The sequence below is a fragment of the Hyperoodon ampullatus genome (assembly GCF_949752795.1).
Source record: "Hyperoodon ampullatus genome assembly, chromosome: 2".
Classification (NCBI taxonomy): domain Eukaryota; kingdom Metazoa; phylum Chordata; class Mammalia; order Artiodactyla; family Ziphiidae; genus Hyperoodon; species Hyperoodon ampullatus.
In genome coordinates this window covers 26192042-26209813 of record NC_136915.1, presented here as the reverse complement: position 1 = coordinate 26209813, position 17772 = coordinate 26192042, and the positions used below count along the sequence as shown (strand labels likewise).

Sequence of the window (17772 nt, the reverse complement as noted above, 5' to 3'; positions counted from 1 at the left end):
CGTGGAGGAAAGGAAAGGGCTGACACGGAAGGGGAGCCACAGCGGAGGGGCCTCAAGGGAGGAAAGGGGGCACTTGGGCTCTTGGTGGCCAAAGTCCTCCAACCCTGGCTGAGCTGGGGCTGCCCCGCCCCTCAGGGCCTGGAGATCACTGAGCAGCTACAGAAGGAGCCGTGCAGCCTCCCGGCCTCCAAACTGACCCACAAGGGGGAAGTCGAGATCCTGCAGGACATGGACCAGACGCTGACCCTGGAGGATCGGGTGGTAAGTGGGAGCCTGATGTGGTACCAGGCAGGGCCTGTGCCCTCGGATCCCACCCCTCACCTCACCAGCTGTGTGGCCTTGGGCAAGTCATCTGACTACACTGAGGCCCACAGTCTTCATCGTAAATAGGGGAATGATGGTCGCCGCACAGGGTCTGGGTGAGCACGGGGTGAGACAAACGCTGGCACCGGGCCTGTCCGCACGTTCTCAGTGCTGCTCCCCTCCTTTTGGCCTAACCCCAAGGCACCTCGTGTGAGTAGTAGTGAGTCCTATCTCCACAGTTCCCCCCAACCTCAGGCAATCCGACCAGATCCCAGGTTGGGAAGCAGGAGGGACACACTGTTTGAGGCAGGGACTTTTGGGATGTAAGGAGCAGAGACTTGCTCTATTCAGCAGAAGGACTTAGGGATGCGCCGGCAGGGCACCACCTGGAGTCCAGAGCAGCCTGTGCAGAGTGTCCTTTTCTTTGTGGGGGATCTGCCCCATCCTCCTGTCCATCCTTCTTCTTCCTCCCCCTTGGCTCCTCCTCCTTGCACATGGCTCAACAGGATGGCTCAGCAGCCCTCAAATCAATGAACCCATCCCCTCAGCCTTCTGCAGCCAATCAGAGCGCCCCCTTGGCTCACTTCAGTCGCTCTCAGGAGAAGGCTGCTCTGGCTTTGGTTGGGTGTCCCGTGGGTCAGATGTTCACCCTGGTCTAATCAGCTGTGTGTCCAGGATGGGGGAGCGCAGGGTCCCTTGAGCCATGTTCGTTCGCTGGGGAAATGGCAGTGACCTTGACCGACAAAAACCCCTGCTCTCCCTCACCAGTATCCAGGCCAACAACCAGACCTCCTGGCTGTGCGGAGAGGAGACCTAAGAGGGCGTGGCTGCTCCCCAACCCAAACCAACCTGTATTCCCTGAGTAAATTGAATGTAAATGTAGGGGGAGGAGCCAGAGAGAGAGGGAAGAGAGAGCGGGCGGCAGAGTAGGGGAGGGGAAGATAACACAGTATAGTAACATTTCCTCCGATTGAACACCTACTGTGTGCCACTTTTACAAACAATGCCTCATTCAAACCTCACGATATAACCTACGAGATGGGTGATGCCAGTTTCCTGGGTGAGGCACCTGAAACCGTTTGCCCAAGGTCACTTAGTTGGCAGTGGGGGAGACTGGAACCCAGGCTCTCTGACTCCAAAGCCTGTGCCTTGTCACTGCTCTGGAGGTGGTTTTAAGGCAATAGTGAGAGTTTCAAGATCTTTTCAAATCTTCCTGAAGCAATCAATATTTGTTGTGTGTTTAAAGCTGTTTCTATTATGAGGAAAAAGGGTGATTTGGCATTGGGCATCAAGGTTCTTAAAAACGTTCATTCTCCCCAATTCTGTCATCTGCCTCTAAGAACTCGTCCTAAGGAGATAATTGAAAGTTTAGGAAAATACTTTCAGCATAAGGATGTCCTCAGTGTTATTTGTTACAGCGAAAGCCTGGGAACGACCTGATTGTCTAGCAGCAGAGGTTATGCGTACACTCCAGCCCACCCCATCAGTGCAATGTCTACAGGGACGGTATAACACGGCAGATACCTTTGCTCTGGTTCATGGACACATGAGCCACAAAAGGACCCCCAAAACTCTGTGTATAGATAAACTATTATAAAGAAATACCCGGAGTATCAACAGTTGTTTCTGAGTGGTGGGACAAGGGGTGATTTTTTTTTTTTTTAATTTTCAAATTTTCTATATTTTCTAAATTTTCTGTAACAAGTTCACGATACTTTTGTAATTAAAGAATATATTATTTAGAAAAATAAAACCACAGCCCTGAGGGCCCCCTACTCATGGAGGGCTGCTGACCTCCCCAGCCGCCTTCCCAGCCCACCCCTCTCTCCTCCTTTGCCTCCCAGGGACCCAAGGTGTCCATAGACTGCGGCCCACTGGCCCTGCCTGCCACGTCAAAGGGCACCACGGAGCAGCACGAGGACACCACAGAGCAGCACAAGCACCACTTCCTAGACCCCAGCTGCCGCATCTGCATGGGTGGGAGGGAGACACAGGAGGGGCACAGGGGTGGTGGGTAGGCCGGGGCTGAGTGGGGGGTTCACTGGCAACAGGGATTCATGGCTTGGGGAGAAGGTGGTGGGGCGGGGGTACCTGTGTTCCAGGTCACCTCAAAAAGGACCTGGTTCAAACTCCGTTTCTAATGCCCTGGGCTGGCTTCAGCCTAGCTGCCGGCCCCCTTTTCAGCTCCTGCCTCTGCTCTTTGCAGACTGGAAGCCCTTGTATGAGCGGCCAGCCTCCTTCATAGCCACCAGGAGGATGAGGGATGATGCTTTCCAGAGAGCCCCAAGCCTAGTCCCTATGTCCTCTCCAGAGATGCCCCAAACCAAGGAGAAGCCTCCCACAGAGCCCAAGGACAGGTATGGGGCAGCGGGCAAGGATGTGGGCAACTGGCAGGGTTGGTGGGGGAGGCCACCTGCTGGGGCAGCAGACACAGGCTGGGTTTTTCCATATGGCCTTAGGCAAATCCTGCCTCTTATGTGGGCCTCGGTTTCCCCATCTGTGCAATGGAACTAATCATCCCTGCCTACTGGTCTCTACCACATAAGGCCATGTTTGGACCAGTGTTCCGGCACCCACAGTGGGGACACAGGACCTTCTCTGAAAACTAAGGAGCTGCTGGGGAAGCCCTGGTGACCAGTTCACCTGGCCCTGTTCTCTCTGTCCTTCCCTCTAGGCTCCAGATGCCTGCTGGGTCCACAAAAGCCCTGCCCAGCCAGCCACCCTGGGAGGGGTCTCTGGACATGTTCTCCATTAAGCAGTTCCGGGTCAAGGCCCAGCTGGTCTCGGGGCACAGCTCTTGGCTCATCCGGGTACTCCTGCCCGGCTCGCTGAAGACTCCCTTGCACACTGACCAGCCCAGTCAGCTACACACACCCCCGTTCATTCATTCACCCACTCACTCCTTCTGAAACAAGTCATTGGCTCCCTCTCTGTGCTTGGCCCTGTGCTAGGCTAGATGCAGCCCCACTCCTGCAGAGACACATGCGCAAATGACTCCCTATAACCCAAGGCATAAAGCAGGAAGGACCCAGGAAAAGGGTCTGGTGCATCCTGGCCCAGAGAAGGGTTTTACGAGTTATTGTTGAGTGAGTGAATGATCAGCCAAGTGTTGGATGAGGGTAGGGGGTTAGAGGAGGGAGTGAGGGGCTTCTGAGAAGTGGAGGAGATTGGCCAGGACAGGCTGTAGGCCTCCAGGGGTAGTTAGGGCTTTCCAGCAGCCACTGGGGCTCCTGATATACTGCCTGTCAATCCTCTTGGCCATAGGCTGTGGCTTCCAGGTAGCCAGTATTGAGTCTGCCTAAAGTGGGCGGGAAGCTGGGAGGCTGACTGGCCTCCTACCTGTCCCCAGGCCCTGCCCCAGGTGATCCGCTCCGCAGGCTGCATCCCCCCCAGTGCTGTCTGGGACTTTCTGGCCAGCATCTGCCCAGCCAAGGCCAAGGTAACCACCCACCCTTGGGCACCACCTCTCCTCCTAGCACCATATCCCCAGCCCTGAGCTCTCTTTCGCTCCAGCTCTGGAGCAGAGGCCTGGTTTAAGGTATCCGGGTCCAGTTCCCACTGTGACTGCAGACTCACTGTGTGACCCTGGGCAAGTCCTTCTGTTTCCACCTCTGGAAAATGGGGCCACTCTTCCTCACAGGGTTCTCAGAGGTTCAGATGAGACCAGGGGTGTTCACAGGAGCAAAGAATGACTGTTCCTAAACCTGCTCTCCTTCCTGCAACCTCAGGACATCTGCGTGGTCAGCCTGTGCCCACAGGGCTCTCGGGACACCCAGAATTGCCACCTGCTTTATTCCTACCTCAACAACAAGCAGCGCCATGGCCTGGCAGCTGTGGAACAGATGGGGGTGGTCCTACTGCCCCTGCCTGCCTTCCAGCCCCTGCCCTCCAGGCTGCGCCCTCTTGGAGGCCCAGGTGAGTGCCCGATGCCCATCCCAGGCCCTGTCTCCCATCACTTGGTGACCAGACAGGCTTTGTAGACACAGTCACCCCTGTCTCCATGGAGGCAGGCACATCTCAGAAGGGAAATTCTGAGATGGGCAAACGTGAGAACAAAAACAAGAAGAGCTCAGACCTGTATATTGTTTACTATGCACCAGACAACATTCTGAAAGCTTCACTTATATTAATTCAGTTAGTCCTCAAAATAACCCCTTCAGGATGGTGCTATTAATTTTTTCACTTCATAGATGAGGAAACTGAGGTAGGGAGAAAGCAAGTGACATGTCCAGAGTCACAGAGCCAGGCAGTAGCAGAAACTGGCCTCCTAACCACCACACATACAGCCTCTCCAATCAGGCACCTTGATGAGAAACTCACCAATCACATTTGACCCCAGCATAGCAGAATAGAGGCAGGAACCACCAACTGGCTGAAATTAGGACCTAAATAAAAGAGGAAGGAGAGATGTTTTCACCACAGCTATCCTGGGCCAAGCTTGGCTTTTGTTCCTGGATAACCTCCAGGGCGTGGATCCAGGAAAGCATGGGAGGGGGCTGGAGGGGGTATCAAGGGGTGGACTGTACCTGTTGCTGAGTAGTGTTTGATCTTTCTGGGCTGCCTGTCTGGGGACAGTGTGGTAGAATGAATCATACGGTCTTGAGATTAAACCATCCATGCCCCAGTCTCAGCCAAGTGAACCCTTTCACACACTGTGAGAGCAAATCTTACACCCTCCTACTTACTTTCCCAGCATCTCATGGGCCCCATCTCACTACTGGAAAGCTCTTCTTGGGGTCTAACCTCCAGACCTCTTGCCACAGCCAGAATGCAGCTTCTGGGGGCTATGAGTTCTCTCCATCCAAGCCTTTGGTCTCTTTCCCCCTCTTTCTCCAGGCCTGGAAACCACTCACTCAAACCTGTTGCTGGCTGTGCTGCTCCCCAAGGCAGGGCTTCTGGCCACAGCAGAGTCCAGCCCCTTGTGGGGGAAGGTTCGCAAAATGCTCCCCTTCAACAGAAAAGCGGAGATGAGATGCTACCAGCCAGAGGCCACGGGGCCAGACGTGGCCCTGAAGGAATCCCCTCCCCCGGTGGGTGCCCTGCAGCAGGGCCAGGGCAAAGGCAGCCTGGCTCCAAGGGGAATCTGTGCTTGGCAGAGGCCTCCCAGAGGCAGGGGGAGACTGTGGGGAGAGTGTGAGACCTGGCAGGGTCCTGGGCGAGGGCAACGGCCTCCAAACCCAGGCTGGCATCAGTCCTGGCATCCCTATTCAGCTTCACCAGCTGGCCATGACCAGCACCTCCACAGGGCTTCCTGTCACCGCCAAGCCCTGCTCCAGCATCTCAAATCCCTGGTGGCCATAAGCCACCTGTTCCAAGCCTCACTGAGGTCCCTAGGCCAGGAGCAACTTCCCCGACCTCCTGCCCAGCCTCCTGCAGCCCCTGGGATTCTTGGCCTCCTCTGCCAGTCCCCTGCAGCTCCAGAGCCCCCTGGCCCATCCCTTGACTCCTCTTTGGGGTCTACAGATGGAGCCGGCTCTGAGTGTCCCCTTCCTGCAGAGACCTGACCCTCATTACCCACCAAAAGAGGGGCTTTAATTCCCTAACCAGTGCTGAACCCTAAGGTGCTCCAGAAAGAGCAACAGGGGCAGAGGAAGGGGACGGTTAGCTGTTTGAATTTCCTGTTCTGCAGTTTGCTTGGTGTTAATTTTTGGTTTAATAAAGAATTTGGCAAAGTTGAGACTGCATCTGCTGGCTGGACAGGAGGGACCCTGGGCCTGGCCACGTGTGGGTTGGCGTGGGTGTGTCTGGGAGTTTCTGTGCACAGATATAGCAGAGCTAACGTGTTAGGGATGGAGGGGGCAGCCTTGCCAGCTGCTTGTCTGAGGTCCTTAACCATCACTGTGCGCCAGGGTTCAGCTGTTGCCATGGTGGGCTCTGGAAGCATTTTGCAAGTATTTTGAACTGGGTGGAAGAAGTGATGGGAGAGAAGGCAGCACTCGGTTGGGGGGAGAGAGAGAAAAATGAGGCTTTTGAAGGGGCATAGACACTTAGAGATTGTTAGAGAGGAAAAGAAGAGCAAGTTGCAATGGATTTAAAAATTTTCAGTTACCAAGACTTTTTCCTTTGGATAGTCGGGGGTTACCGCTGTAATCCCTGCGTGTCGCTGTGTGTATCTGAGGGTCTCTGTGTGTGCGCATGCCTGTGACCATATGTCTGTGTGGGTCTCTGTTGAGGAAGTTGGGAGGTCCAAATAGGATGTCTCCTCTCTGTTCCTCTTGCCAGCTCCTGGGGACTGATACTGGAGAAAGCCAAGGGTCTTGGCCTGGGGGTGGGGGTGGACATTCAGGATGTGGTTGGAGGCTGGTGTTATAGGGCAGGATGGTGCTGCTTTGCCTGGGGCCTGGAGTGAGCTCTTAACAGCAGCTACAGTTGTAAGGCATCTCAGTGTGTGTGTACCTCCGGAGAGCTGAGTCTATGCATTGCCATGGGAACTAACTGCCTCCTCGCTACCTAACCCAGGGTCCAGAAGCAGGGCCTGGCTTGGAGGAGAGAACTTGTGGCAGGACCCCACCGTTCACCGCTGCCCCGGCCTGAAGGGGTGTATCTCTTCCCACCCCTTCTCTGAAGTCTACCCATGTACCAGCCTCACCGTGGGCTGGGAAAGATGGGGCAATAGTTGGGGGAGTCCCACTTCTCTGCCCCATGAGCTGTGCTGCTGCCCTACCCGCGACCGACAGCAGAGGGGGCCCTAGGCCTTGGGATGGAGGTCGGGGCTGGCAGGACTGGAGGCCAAGCTGGAGGCGGGACGAAGTGTGGGAATTTAGCCGTAGGGATTGGGCGCGCGTGTGTGGGTGGGGTGGGGTGCCGGGGGTGGGACAAGGGGGGGGACTGGACAGGTGAACCGGGGGTGTGGGGGAGCTCCGAGGGCCTTGTGAGGGCCTCAGTGCTATATGCAAATTACCCAAATTACCCTGCAACCTGCGGCTTGACTCAAGTCGGCAGCAACCTGGGTCATTTCCTTAACACAGGGCAGTTGGGGGACGGCTATGCGCCCCCTCCCTCCAAGCCCAGGACTTCCTCCCAGGGAGACGGGAGACCGTTTGCTCCCTTCCCGAGCACTCAGGGGGAAAAAAGCTCCGTACTCTGGGCTGGGACTGCCTTTCGGAGCGTCAGTTTTCCCCTCTGTAAATGGGAGTGATCATGCGGCCCTCTGGCAACTCGCCCCGCAGAGAGGGCTATAGGTGAACCCCGAAATCCTCAGCCTGCTTCGAGGCTGGGGGCTGGACAGCATGACCTCCACCCACCTTTTGGCGCTAGTCCACAAGCCCCTTGCCTTTCTTTCGGCAGAGGAGGCCAGGAGCGCGGATTAGGGGAGCTGTTGCTAGGGGGCGTGACCGGAGGTTGCTGGGCTCGGGTTGCTGAGCAACGCTGGGCGGGGCTCACGTTGCTGGACCGGAGTAGGTGTATCAGGGGACCCGAAGGGCCAGCTAGCTTCCCTCGGTTTTAATGGAAGGCGGCCGTCGACGCTGCTCTCCCCGCGACTTTCTGCGGGCTTCAGCTTCCCCTGGGCAGGACGCCGTCCCGGAGGGTCCTTCCGGTCACACCCTCCGCGACTCCGTTATCCTCTGGGCTCTGGAGCGAGGAACCCTGGGTCTTTGTGCACGTGTCTACGCGTTTGCTTGTGCGGTAGGGGGAGGGAGGGTCGCTTTTGGGTTTCCATAGCAACCGCTCCAGTGTCACCCCATTGCTCCCAAAGGTTTGAGCGGTGGCGTGTGCAAATTTACATATATCTGCATGTAATTAACATAGAGGCGGAGCCGGAACTTGTTTGGGCAACTATCCCTGGACAGTTCCGTTTGCTTCTCTCTCATCCCGCCTGATGGGCACGTGGGCCGCGCATGCGTGAGTGTTTTGCTTATTAATGTTCCCAGATTTGGGGTGGGCGGGTGAACTGTAATAGTGACCACCGGTTCCCGGGCCTCCCAGTCACCTCATAGAGCTGTTTGGATGAATCTGTCCACGTACCCTTGACCAAAGACCCAGTCCCACCACTCAATGCCAGGCCTGGTTGGAATCCCAGTTCTGCCCTTTCTTGTCTGTGTGGCCTTGGGCAAGTTTAGTTGTCCTCTTTATGGCTCAGTTTCCTTTTCTGTGGATAGGGATACTAATCCCTAACTCATCAAGTTATGTGAGGGTTCAATGGGATGCCACTTTTACGTGCACTTCTTGCTGCTCTTGGCATACAGGATCCACTCAGTGGTAGCTCTCTGCCTCCCTCCATGGAGCCCAGCTCCTCTCAGGCCCCAGCCAAAGCAAACTGACTTCTTTGCAGCTCATGTCATGACAACTAAACACCCGGAAGAACTTCCAGATGTCAGGGCAGACTGGGTTCGAAGCACAGGATGAGGACTATTAGTTTGCCTGTTTGTCTTTCTTGGAGGCTGGAGGCCAGGTTGGTGAGAAACACGGACACCACCACCCCCATCACCATCACCACCACACACACCTTTACATCCTTGTCTCTCTCAGTGGCCAACTGTTTCCAGAAACCTTGCATTTCTGTCTCAAAACGGCAGCAGGGAGGTTGAGAGACTTAAGAACCAGAGCTAAGGTGATGGAGAAAGTACTCTCCAGGACTGAGATATCTGGGATGGAGCAGGGTCCAGCAGGAGGCTAAGGTCAGAAACTTTGCTTGAAGAGCCATATATCTGAGCCTTTACCAGAGAGGACTGGGGAACCCTGGGGCCACTCCTTTGCCCTTTCTGGTCCTCAGGGTCCTTATTGTGGACAACTGGGACTCCTCTGCTGTGATTTGGGGTGGAGGGCTCAGTATGGAGAGCCCTCTCACTGCTGCAGCTCTGTAGCAGAGCCATGGAGGAAGTGAGTTTTCTGTTGGGGCAGAGGCTTCGAGGTACCCTACCCCTTGAGCGTGGCTGGGATGGAGCAGTAGATCTCCTGGAAGTTCTTGTTCTTACTTGGACTCTAATTGTTCCAGATAGCCTCTTCAAAAGCTGGGAAGTCCTTCCTGGGTCTAACTTTACCTTCCTGCTCTGGCAGAAGCTCCTTCTCTCCCTCCTTTCTGCTGGTGTCTCTGTAACCTTAACATCCTTGACTGCTAGGGTCAGAGGGGAGGCAGGGCAGGTGTTAAAGGAGGAGAATCAGTTCCACTCTGTGTTGGTCTCTTAGTTCTCAGTTAGGTTCAGACAATTAAAATAAATGAGATTGGCTCCTATCCTGGGTAGAGGAAGGTTATTGGTGATGAAGAGGGAGTATAGAAGCTGGATTCCGATTGGTTGGTTGGCTTCCTGGAAGAGGTGGAATTACCTGGGGGCCATACCCTGCCATTGTCACTCTGACACTGTATGCAGGACTACTGTCTGCCAGCGGATGGCAGTGAGCCACTTCCTTCCCTCGTAGCCACCTGTGCTCCACAGGTAAGGATTCTAGGGACAGGCTGAGAGCCTGGCAGTGCCCAGTTGGCCTGCTTGTGTCCCGCTCTGGGGGCCAATTAAGTCTCCATCTCTAGCTGCGCCGATTAACAGTTAATAAGGCAGCAAACACCTGCAGCTATGGAGGCGAATTAAGAGCAACAGTCGGCATAATACACAACCCAATAAGTGAGCAATTAACAACCGGAGAAAGATTAATAGAAGCAATTACATCCTACTCGGGGCTCTGCAAATACGACTGTCAATGGCTGACGGATTCAGTGCAGTCTCTCCCGGCCCCGCCCCAGGCTGCAGCCTCTGCAGGGAGGGAGTCAGGCCAGCCAGCCTGTGGATTCAGGACCACAGAGTCATATATACATGGGAAATGTGCATATACACAAACGTAGACACACATAGACAGACATGCTCACAGAGATAGTCCACAAAGTGCAGTCACACAGATCCACACATCCTATACTGTCACCCACACTCACATTCACACAACACAGAGCTACACATTGGTCATTCGGAAATACGCGCCGACATACACAGGAAAATACCCACAGTGTCATAAACAGACACTTCCCTGTTTTAGACAGAGCCACACAGACGACCAGACACACAGTGGCACTCACATATACAATTTGGATATATAGACACACAGCTCCATACTCCTAGGGTCCCAGATGCATATGGCATCTGTCCTCCTTTGATGCCCACCTTGCAAAGGGTCATGCACAGTGGGTGAGAGCTGCAGCTGGGCATTGGTTTGAGAGTACCGGAGTGCGGGTAGGAAGGGACAGAATATTTGTGAACATGTATGCAAGCATGTCTGTGTGCATGTAAGCCCAAACATGTATGTCCTTGCAAGAGTGTGTGTTACCGATGTATGGGCATGTTCCTGTGTGTAAGCACGCATGTGTCTATACATCTGAGTGCCTGTACGAGTGTCCGCGTGTTGTGATGTGTGCATGGGAATGGGTACATGTGCTTGTGTGCAGCGGATCTGTGACTACACACGTGGGTTTCCAGTTCATGTGTGATGCTGTGTCAGTGCCCAGGTCTGGGTAACTGTGTGACTGTACCTCAAAGTGGCTTTATGTGTGTGCTGTCTCTGTACTGGGGCAGATGAGGGAATTCTCTATGGGATGCTTCACGGGGAACCTGCGACTTCTGCTGACTCCAGGGTCTGCCTCCAGGGATCAAGGCTCAGAGACTGTCAAACATCCTCTAGGACTCCTTGGTTTTCCTCACAGGGACTTCCAGCCCCTCTAGTGGGACTCAGCACCATTGGGCCTCACCCAGGTAGGAGGAGAGAAATGAGAACAGTTTCTAAAGGAATGGACTTGGAGATTAATTTTTCCTGGTTGAAAGCCGAGTCAGGAGTTCACTGAGAATGCTCACCGTCCTCTCAAGGCCACAGCTCCAGTCCCCACCGGGCCCTTCTCACTCCAGCCTCCACCTTGGAGCTTCCCATGGAAAACCCCCAGACCCAAGACTCATGCACTTAGCTCACAGCCTGGGACATACGCCATCATACACAGAAACCCCAGACCACAAGGATACAGTCATGCAGACACATAAACATAGACAGTCATGAATATAAACACATAAAATTCTACTCATGGTCACACCCAGACCTATCTGCCCACGCAGTCTCACACACAAAATCACACACACGGGCTCCCATGCAGCGATGCCCACACACACCTGCACTCCCACGTGCCCACACTCCCATCCCTCTCTGAGATGAGCCTAATGCCAAGCCCGAGGACCCAGAGGGTCGTCCTGCGACAGGTCCCCCCACTTCCCCCAACACTGGTCTGGCCAGATGGTGGAGGCCTCCAGGCCCCAGGAGAATTCTCCCTCACTGCTAAGCCGCTGGCTGACAGGCGGGCACATTGAGGCCTGGCTCTTCCAGAGGGGGCCACGGTGTAAATAAGGGGGTAATGAGGCTCACCAACATCCCCTATCCCCCCCACCCACCGAGACCCAGGTGCGGCCTGCCCCAGGGCCTCTCACTGTTGGGCAGGGAGGAGCTTCTGAGCAGAGACACACATTTACAGGGATTCACACGGAGCCACCCACACAGACGCAGACCTCCACAGGACACAAAAGGACCCAGACACAGGCAGTGTCTGGCGCTCCCCCTTTAGCAGCCCCTGGCAGTGGCACCCCCTCCCAAGGCACGAGCCACTCGCCAAAGCCAGGGCTGACCTTGCAGATCGCCTGGCCAGGCCCCTCACTCCCCCTGGGCCTCCCACCATCTAATGAAAGCAGACAGGAAACAGATCTGAGGCCCCCCAAAGCCAAAACATCTGCCTGTCAGTCTCTCCTTCTGTCAGTCAATCGAGCCTTCTGTTTGACTTTTATTCATTCAGTCTTTGTTTTTCACTTGTTCATTTGTTCACTCACTCATTCAACGAATAAGGACGTTAAACAAATCATTACTTTCAGGCTAATAACCTGGCTGCCCTCCTGGCCTCCTGGCCTCCTGGCCTGGGGATGCAATTGCTGGGAAGGGAGAAAAGGTGGGTCTGGGCTCTGAGGGAGAAGGGGAACGAGTGGAAAGGGTATCCCCCACCCCCTACTTCTTCCTCAGTCTCTCAAAGTGAAAAAAAAGGTGTTTCTTCTGCAGCTGGAAGGAAAAAAAGCCAAGTCCCAGGATAATAGGTAATAATGGCTAACACTTACAGGCTCTTACTCTGTGCCAGGTGCCGTTCTAAGTGCTTTACATGAATTAACTCAGTTCATTCTCATAACAACTCTATGAAGCAGTTACTATTATTAACCCCACTTAAGGGCACAGGGAGGTTAAGTAACTTGCCCAAGGTCAAACAGCTTGTCAGAGCCACCCCAAGTGTTTAAAGAGCCTAGGGCAGAGTACAAAAGGAGGCCTCTAGCCCTCCACCCGGTTCCCTTCTCTCCCATCCCTGGGTTCCCTGTGGCTGCACGAGGGGCCTTGTGTGCATGCCTGTTGATGCCCCGACACTCGAGACCCTGCTTGCCACACTCCTGGCAAAGAGCCACCCTTCTGCCACCCTTCAAGCTTGAGGAGAAAGGACGTGGGAAGAGGCCACCAGGCCCTGGTGGCCGGTTTAGGGCTGTTTGGGGAGGGAATTCCAGGATCCTGGGTTGGAGTACAGTTTAGAAGGGGGCTGGAGCTCCAGGTGGGCACAACCCTGTGCACTGTGGACCTTCAAATTCTTCACCCCATGCAGAAGAGGGCCAAAGTGGGGTCATCTAAAGTGGGGAGTCCAGGGCAAGGGCCTTGGTTGCCCAGTTCTGAAAATATTGGAGCTAGTAAATGGCAGATCCAGGATACGATCCCAGGCTCTCTGGTTAGAGTCAGCTCTTAACGGACTGATGGGGGCTGAGGGGGGCTGAGGGGGGCAGGGGGCTGGTGGGATGGGCAGAGGTTGCTAAGTTTTACTTCTCCATCCCCACTCCCAACCCTGCCATGACCAAATTCAGGCCATCCCCCCCATGGGAATGCTCTGTGCCCAGCTCCATCTGGGCGTTGGGGGCTCCCAAGGATGACTTGATTCTCAGTCTTGTCGCCCCTCCCATCCCATTCTCACTGACATCCCCACCCCTCCTGCAGCAGGGATTGGGGAAGGAGTGGAGGCTTCTGGGATTGAATGGGTACCAGTAACATCAACACATCCAGCTCCCTGCCTCCGTTTCCCTGGCCCCAGCATTCCTGCTGGTCTCCAGAGGCTTTTTCACATAATTACCCAGGCTAGGAATTTCAATCTTTGGTGCCAGCCAGGTCCTTGTTATGCAAATATAGGCAAATGAGATGCAAACGGAGCAGTCCCAGATTAACAGAGAAATCCCCAGCAGCTGGAGGAGTCGCCATGATGTCAGCTCACTGGAGCTTCCCCGAGCTCCCCTCATCCAGTCTCTGTCCACCTGGATGTGTCTGGTCCCTCCCGTCCTTGACGCCACTCTTTCACCCCCCTCAGGAGCTATCTGCTCAGACACAGAGAGGGCCTGGACAAGAGGGGACACCAGGGCCCAGGCCCTCCATGACCTTTCCAGCTGAGGTCTCTGCCCTCTCCCCACTCTTAAGACATCCAGGCAGGGGTGGAGGGTGGGGGTGGTGGTGAGTGGGGCTGAGAGAGTGGGAGAACTCTGTCTTGCCCCTGCAGAAGAGAGAATTCACACGCACACATGCACACACACACACACACAGGCATGCAGAGTTGAGTGCGAGAGTCACCCTTAAGATGTACACACATATGCACTATTCAGACACAGGTGTCACACACACCACCACACAAATCTGGCCAAGCTCCCCACCCTTTCTTTCCCCAGCACACCAGAAATTAAGCCATAGACATCAACAGGCTGTGGTAGGAGGGCAGGCTCTGTCCCCATTCCTGGGGCCTGGAGGTTAGATGCTAGTGCTGGTAGAAGGATCCTGGGTCTGCATGAAGACAGAAGGAAGTAGAAGATCCTGCCCAGGGCATGTCCCTGGGAAGGAGGCTGCGGGTGTGTGGAAGTCTCAGCAGGAGCAGTGCCCACCTGAACCCCCGGAGACAGGGTTGAGGCTGGTGTCTATACCATCAGGTGCTGCCTGGGGGAACCTGGCCCGCTGGCTGGTCCAACCAGCCCAGGCCCAACTTCTAAAAATAAGAGTCAAGAATCTAAGCCCCTGGTTGGTTCTGCAGGAGCCTGTTGCCTTGGCAACCCCTTCTCAGAGGCCTCCCTCCCGGCTGCCCCGTTTGGCTGCTGGTCTCTGTGCCAGTCCCCTCTGCTGGCCCCTCCGTCCCATCCTCCTGGGGAGGGAGGTGGGGTGGTAGGGCTGGGGGTGGAATAGCCGGGAGGCCCTTGGGGGCTCCAGCTGAGCACAGTGGCCGGAGCGTGAGCCCCGTCTGGGGCTGACCGTGTTGGAGGCTGTCTGACCGTGGATATGCGGCCGTGTGTGCGACAGGACCTGCGTCTGACAGCCTACATCAGGCTGTGCCTCTGTGCCTCTCTACCTGTGCTGTCTGTGACTCTCAGAGTCCCTGTGGACGACTGTGCCCTCTCTCTGTGGATCCTGGTCCATGTGTGTGGCCATATGTATCTGAGTCATGAGGGAAGGCCTAGCCTTGGCCTTTCTGTGCCTGCCCCTGCCCACGGCCCCCCTCCATGTGAGCTTCCCCTTAACTCTGCCCACCCCCACGTTCTGGCGCAGCAGGCTGGGCACACACAGGGGCACAGGTGTGCCCGGCGTGAGCCAGGGATCAGGTGGTGACTGGGCCAAGGTCAGCTTCTTCCAGGGTCTTCAGCCAAATATTGACTAAGCCCCAAATCTGCCCCTTTGGGAGAATGGGGGAGAAAGCCACTACTGAAATCGTGCGGTCTAAATCTGAGTGCCTGCATGTGCGCGCTACAGTCACTGTCAGAGGCAGAGCCTCCCCTCCCCCACCCCGCCTCCCCTCTCCAATTAATCACGGAATCCTGTCAAACCTCCTCATGATCACTGCTCCAGCCTGCCTCTCCTCTCTTCCTCTCTGTCACCACCGCCCAGCCCAGGCCAAGCCCCTCTCTCACCCAGATGATGCAACAGACTCCTAATGGCTCTCCCCAGTTCCTGGCCTCACCCTGTCTCCCATGCCCCATTCTGTGGCCACAATAACGATCTTTCTAAAACACAACTTGGATCTTGTTACGTTACAGCCCCTGCAGAGGACCATCCACTTTATTCTCACAGCAAAGCGCCAGCTCCTCAACCTGGTCTAGGTCTCTGCTCACTGACTGGGTTTACCTGTTGCCCCTTCACTCAGCTACACATCTACTAAGAGTTGCCAGAAGAGGTAAGGATCTCTCTTTCCTCTGTGCTTTTGCACATAATGTTTCCTAGCCTGGGACCAATCCTCCCTCCTTTTTTTTTTTTTTTTTTTTTTTTCAAGAGGAAGACAAAATATATATTTCTTATTATAAATGACAATTTCACACAAACCAAAAGAGTTTATAAGAACACGTGAAATAACCCCCACTGCTATACACATCCCTTTTATACCTTCTTAAGTGACAGTTTGACTGACACAAAGATCTAACTACTTCATAACATATAAAAATAAGAAGCGGGGCTTCCCTGGTGGCGCAGTGGTTGAGAGTCCGCCTGCCGATGCAGGGGACACGGGTTCATGCCCCGGTCCGGGAAGATCCCACATGCCGCGGAGCGGCTGGGCTCGTGAGCCATGGCTGCTGAGCCTGCGGGTCTGGAGCCTGTGCTCCGCAATGGGAGAGGCCACAACAGTGAGAGGCCCGCGTACCGCAAAAAAAAAAAAAAAAAAGCAAAGCTAGATATAGACTATACCTCATGACCAATGTTTGAGCATCCTATCTTTCTTAGAAATTACCCAGATATCCAAAATTATACTTACCATTTATACTAGCCAATCCTCCCTCCTTTGGATGAACTTTCACATTCTGAGACTCAGCATAGGCATCACCTCCAGCAGGAAGCCTTCCCTGACTGCCCAGGCTGGGTTAGGAGCCTCTGTGTTCTCATGACATCCTGGGCTGCCCCCTTCCGCCCCTGCACACACACTGCACATATTTCTAATGACTTTTCCCCAAAAATTTTGTAGAAGATTTAGAAGAAACAGAACATTATTAATTGAAACAAAAAAATCACCGATAATCCTCTCTTCAGATTTAACTCTCTGTTTATTTCCTTCCAGACTTTCTTTAAATGAATTGATTGAATATTTTCATTATAAAATTAAGAATATCCTATATGTACAGTTTCTTTTCCTGCTTTGTTTCACTTATCATTGTATAATGAGCTTTTCCCCAGGTTATTAAAAATTCTTCAAGAACATGACTTTTAATGTTTGCATAATATTCTTATATATGGATATATCATAATTTATTTAACCAACCCTCTATTGCTAGACATTTATGGTGGTTGTGATTTTTCACAGTTATAAATAATGGCAATAAGCATCCTTATGCGTGGTTCTTTTTCAACATCTTTGGTTATTTCTTGGATTGAGTTCCTAAAAGTAGATTAAGAGCACCAAGGGGTCTGTCTGTTTTAAAAGCTCCTGACACCACAGCCCGATGGCCTTTACCCTTCCATCAATGGAGGCTGAGAGCGCCCCAGATTTCAGTTCTCATCAACACTGGTGCTATCTTTAAAAAAAACTATTCATTTCAATAGGTAAAACTACATCATATTATTTTAATTTGCATGTCTTTGATTACTGGTGAGGATAAAGCTTTTGTATCTCCTCTTTTGTGTCATGCACAGATCACAGTGAGCTATAATTATATTTTTACATCCTGCCTCTCCCTCACCAACCTCAGCTCTGAGGGCAGAGTCTGTTGGGGTCCAATTCTCTGTTTCAGGAGCAGGGACAGAGGAGGTGTTCCCAGTGTCCTGGGTGGATTTCACTGAAGACTCTGTCTTCAGCCTAAACTTTGACATTGGGAAGACCTGGAGTCAAGCTTTAGCTCGGAGGATTGAATTTGGGCAAATTACTTCACCTCTCTGGGCCTCAGTTTCCACATATGATAAGTGGGTTTGAGTGAGGGTTAAACATGATGAAGAGTGTGAAGAGGCATGTAAAGGGCTGTGAGGTATTGTTTGAGGTCTGCTCATGTTTATGTTCAGGGGGCCGAGGGAGGAAGGAATGTGTGGCAATGGCCAACTCGCCCTTCCCAGAGACAAGATGGTGCCCAGATGCCTCTTGGTCCAGAGGTGGGCAGGGAGCTCAGAGCACAGAGTCCAGGTAAGACCGGGAAGGCCTGTGACAACTGTCAGGCCTGAGTTCAAGTTCAGCTGACTCAAGGACGTTTGTGTCCTTGTGTAAGTCCCAGAGGGGAATTGCTGGCTCTGTCCACATCTGGCAGGGTTTTTGTGGTGCGAGCTGTTACGCACACCATTGCCTGGTATAGTTTAATCACCATCACCAGAGAGGGAGAGCACCTCTGCCCTGGTGGCACAGCATCTCTTTCTGAGATTGGCCCTCTGCCACTCGGAGTGTCTTAGAGACAAGGCCTCGCTGGGGGCACCCTCACCCATTCTGGCTCAGGAAACGTTCCAAGACAGACACACACAATTTCTCTGAACATTACCAGCCTAATGATACTGTCATTT

General features: G+C 53.8%; 1 protein-coding gene across 1 annotated transcript in view; it reads left to right on the top strand.

Moving 5' to 3' along the window:
- The window catches only part of SPOCD1 (SPOC domain containing 1), a gene marked incomplete at both ends in the record, with an annotated part of 28209 nt that extends 22402 nt beyond the window's left edge, over positions 1 to 5807 (top strand). The window contains 7 exons of the mRNA XM_079698074.1: positions 136 to 261; positions 2148 to 2280; positions 2510 to 2660; positions 2978 to 3113; positions 3653 to 3742; positions 4032 to 4218; positions 5140 to 5807. Coding sequence (XP_079554200.1) covers positions 136 to 261; positions 2148 to 2280; positions 2510 to 2660; positions 2978 to 3113; positions 3653 to 3742; positions 4032 to 4218; positions 5140 to 5807 — 1491 coding nt within the window. The remainder of the gene's footprint in view (positions 1 to 135; positions 262 to 2147; positions 2281 to 2509; positions 2661 to 2977; positions 3114 to 3652; positions 3743 to 4031; positions 4219 to 5139) is intronic.
- Between the last annotated feature and the right edge of the window lie 11965 nt (positions 5808 to 17772).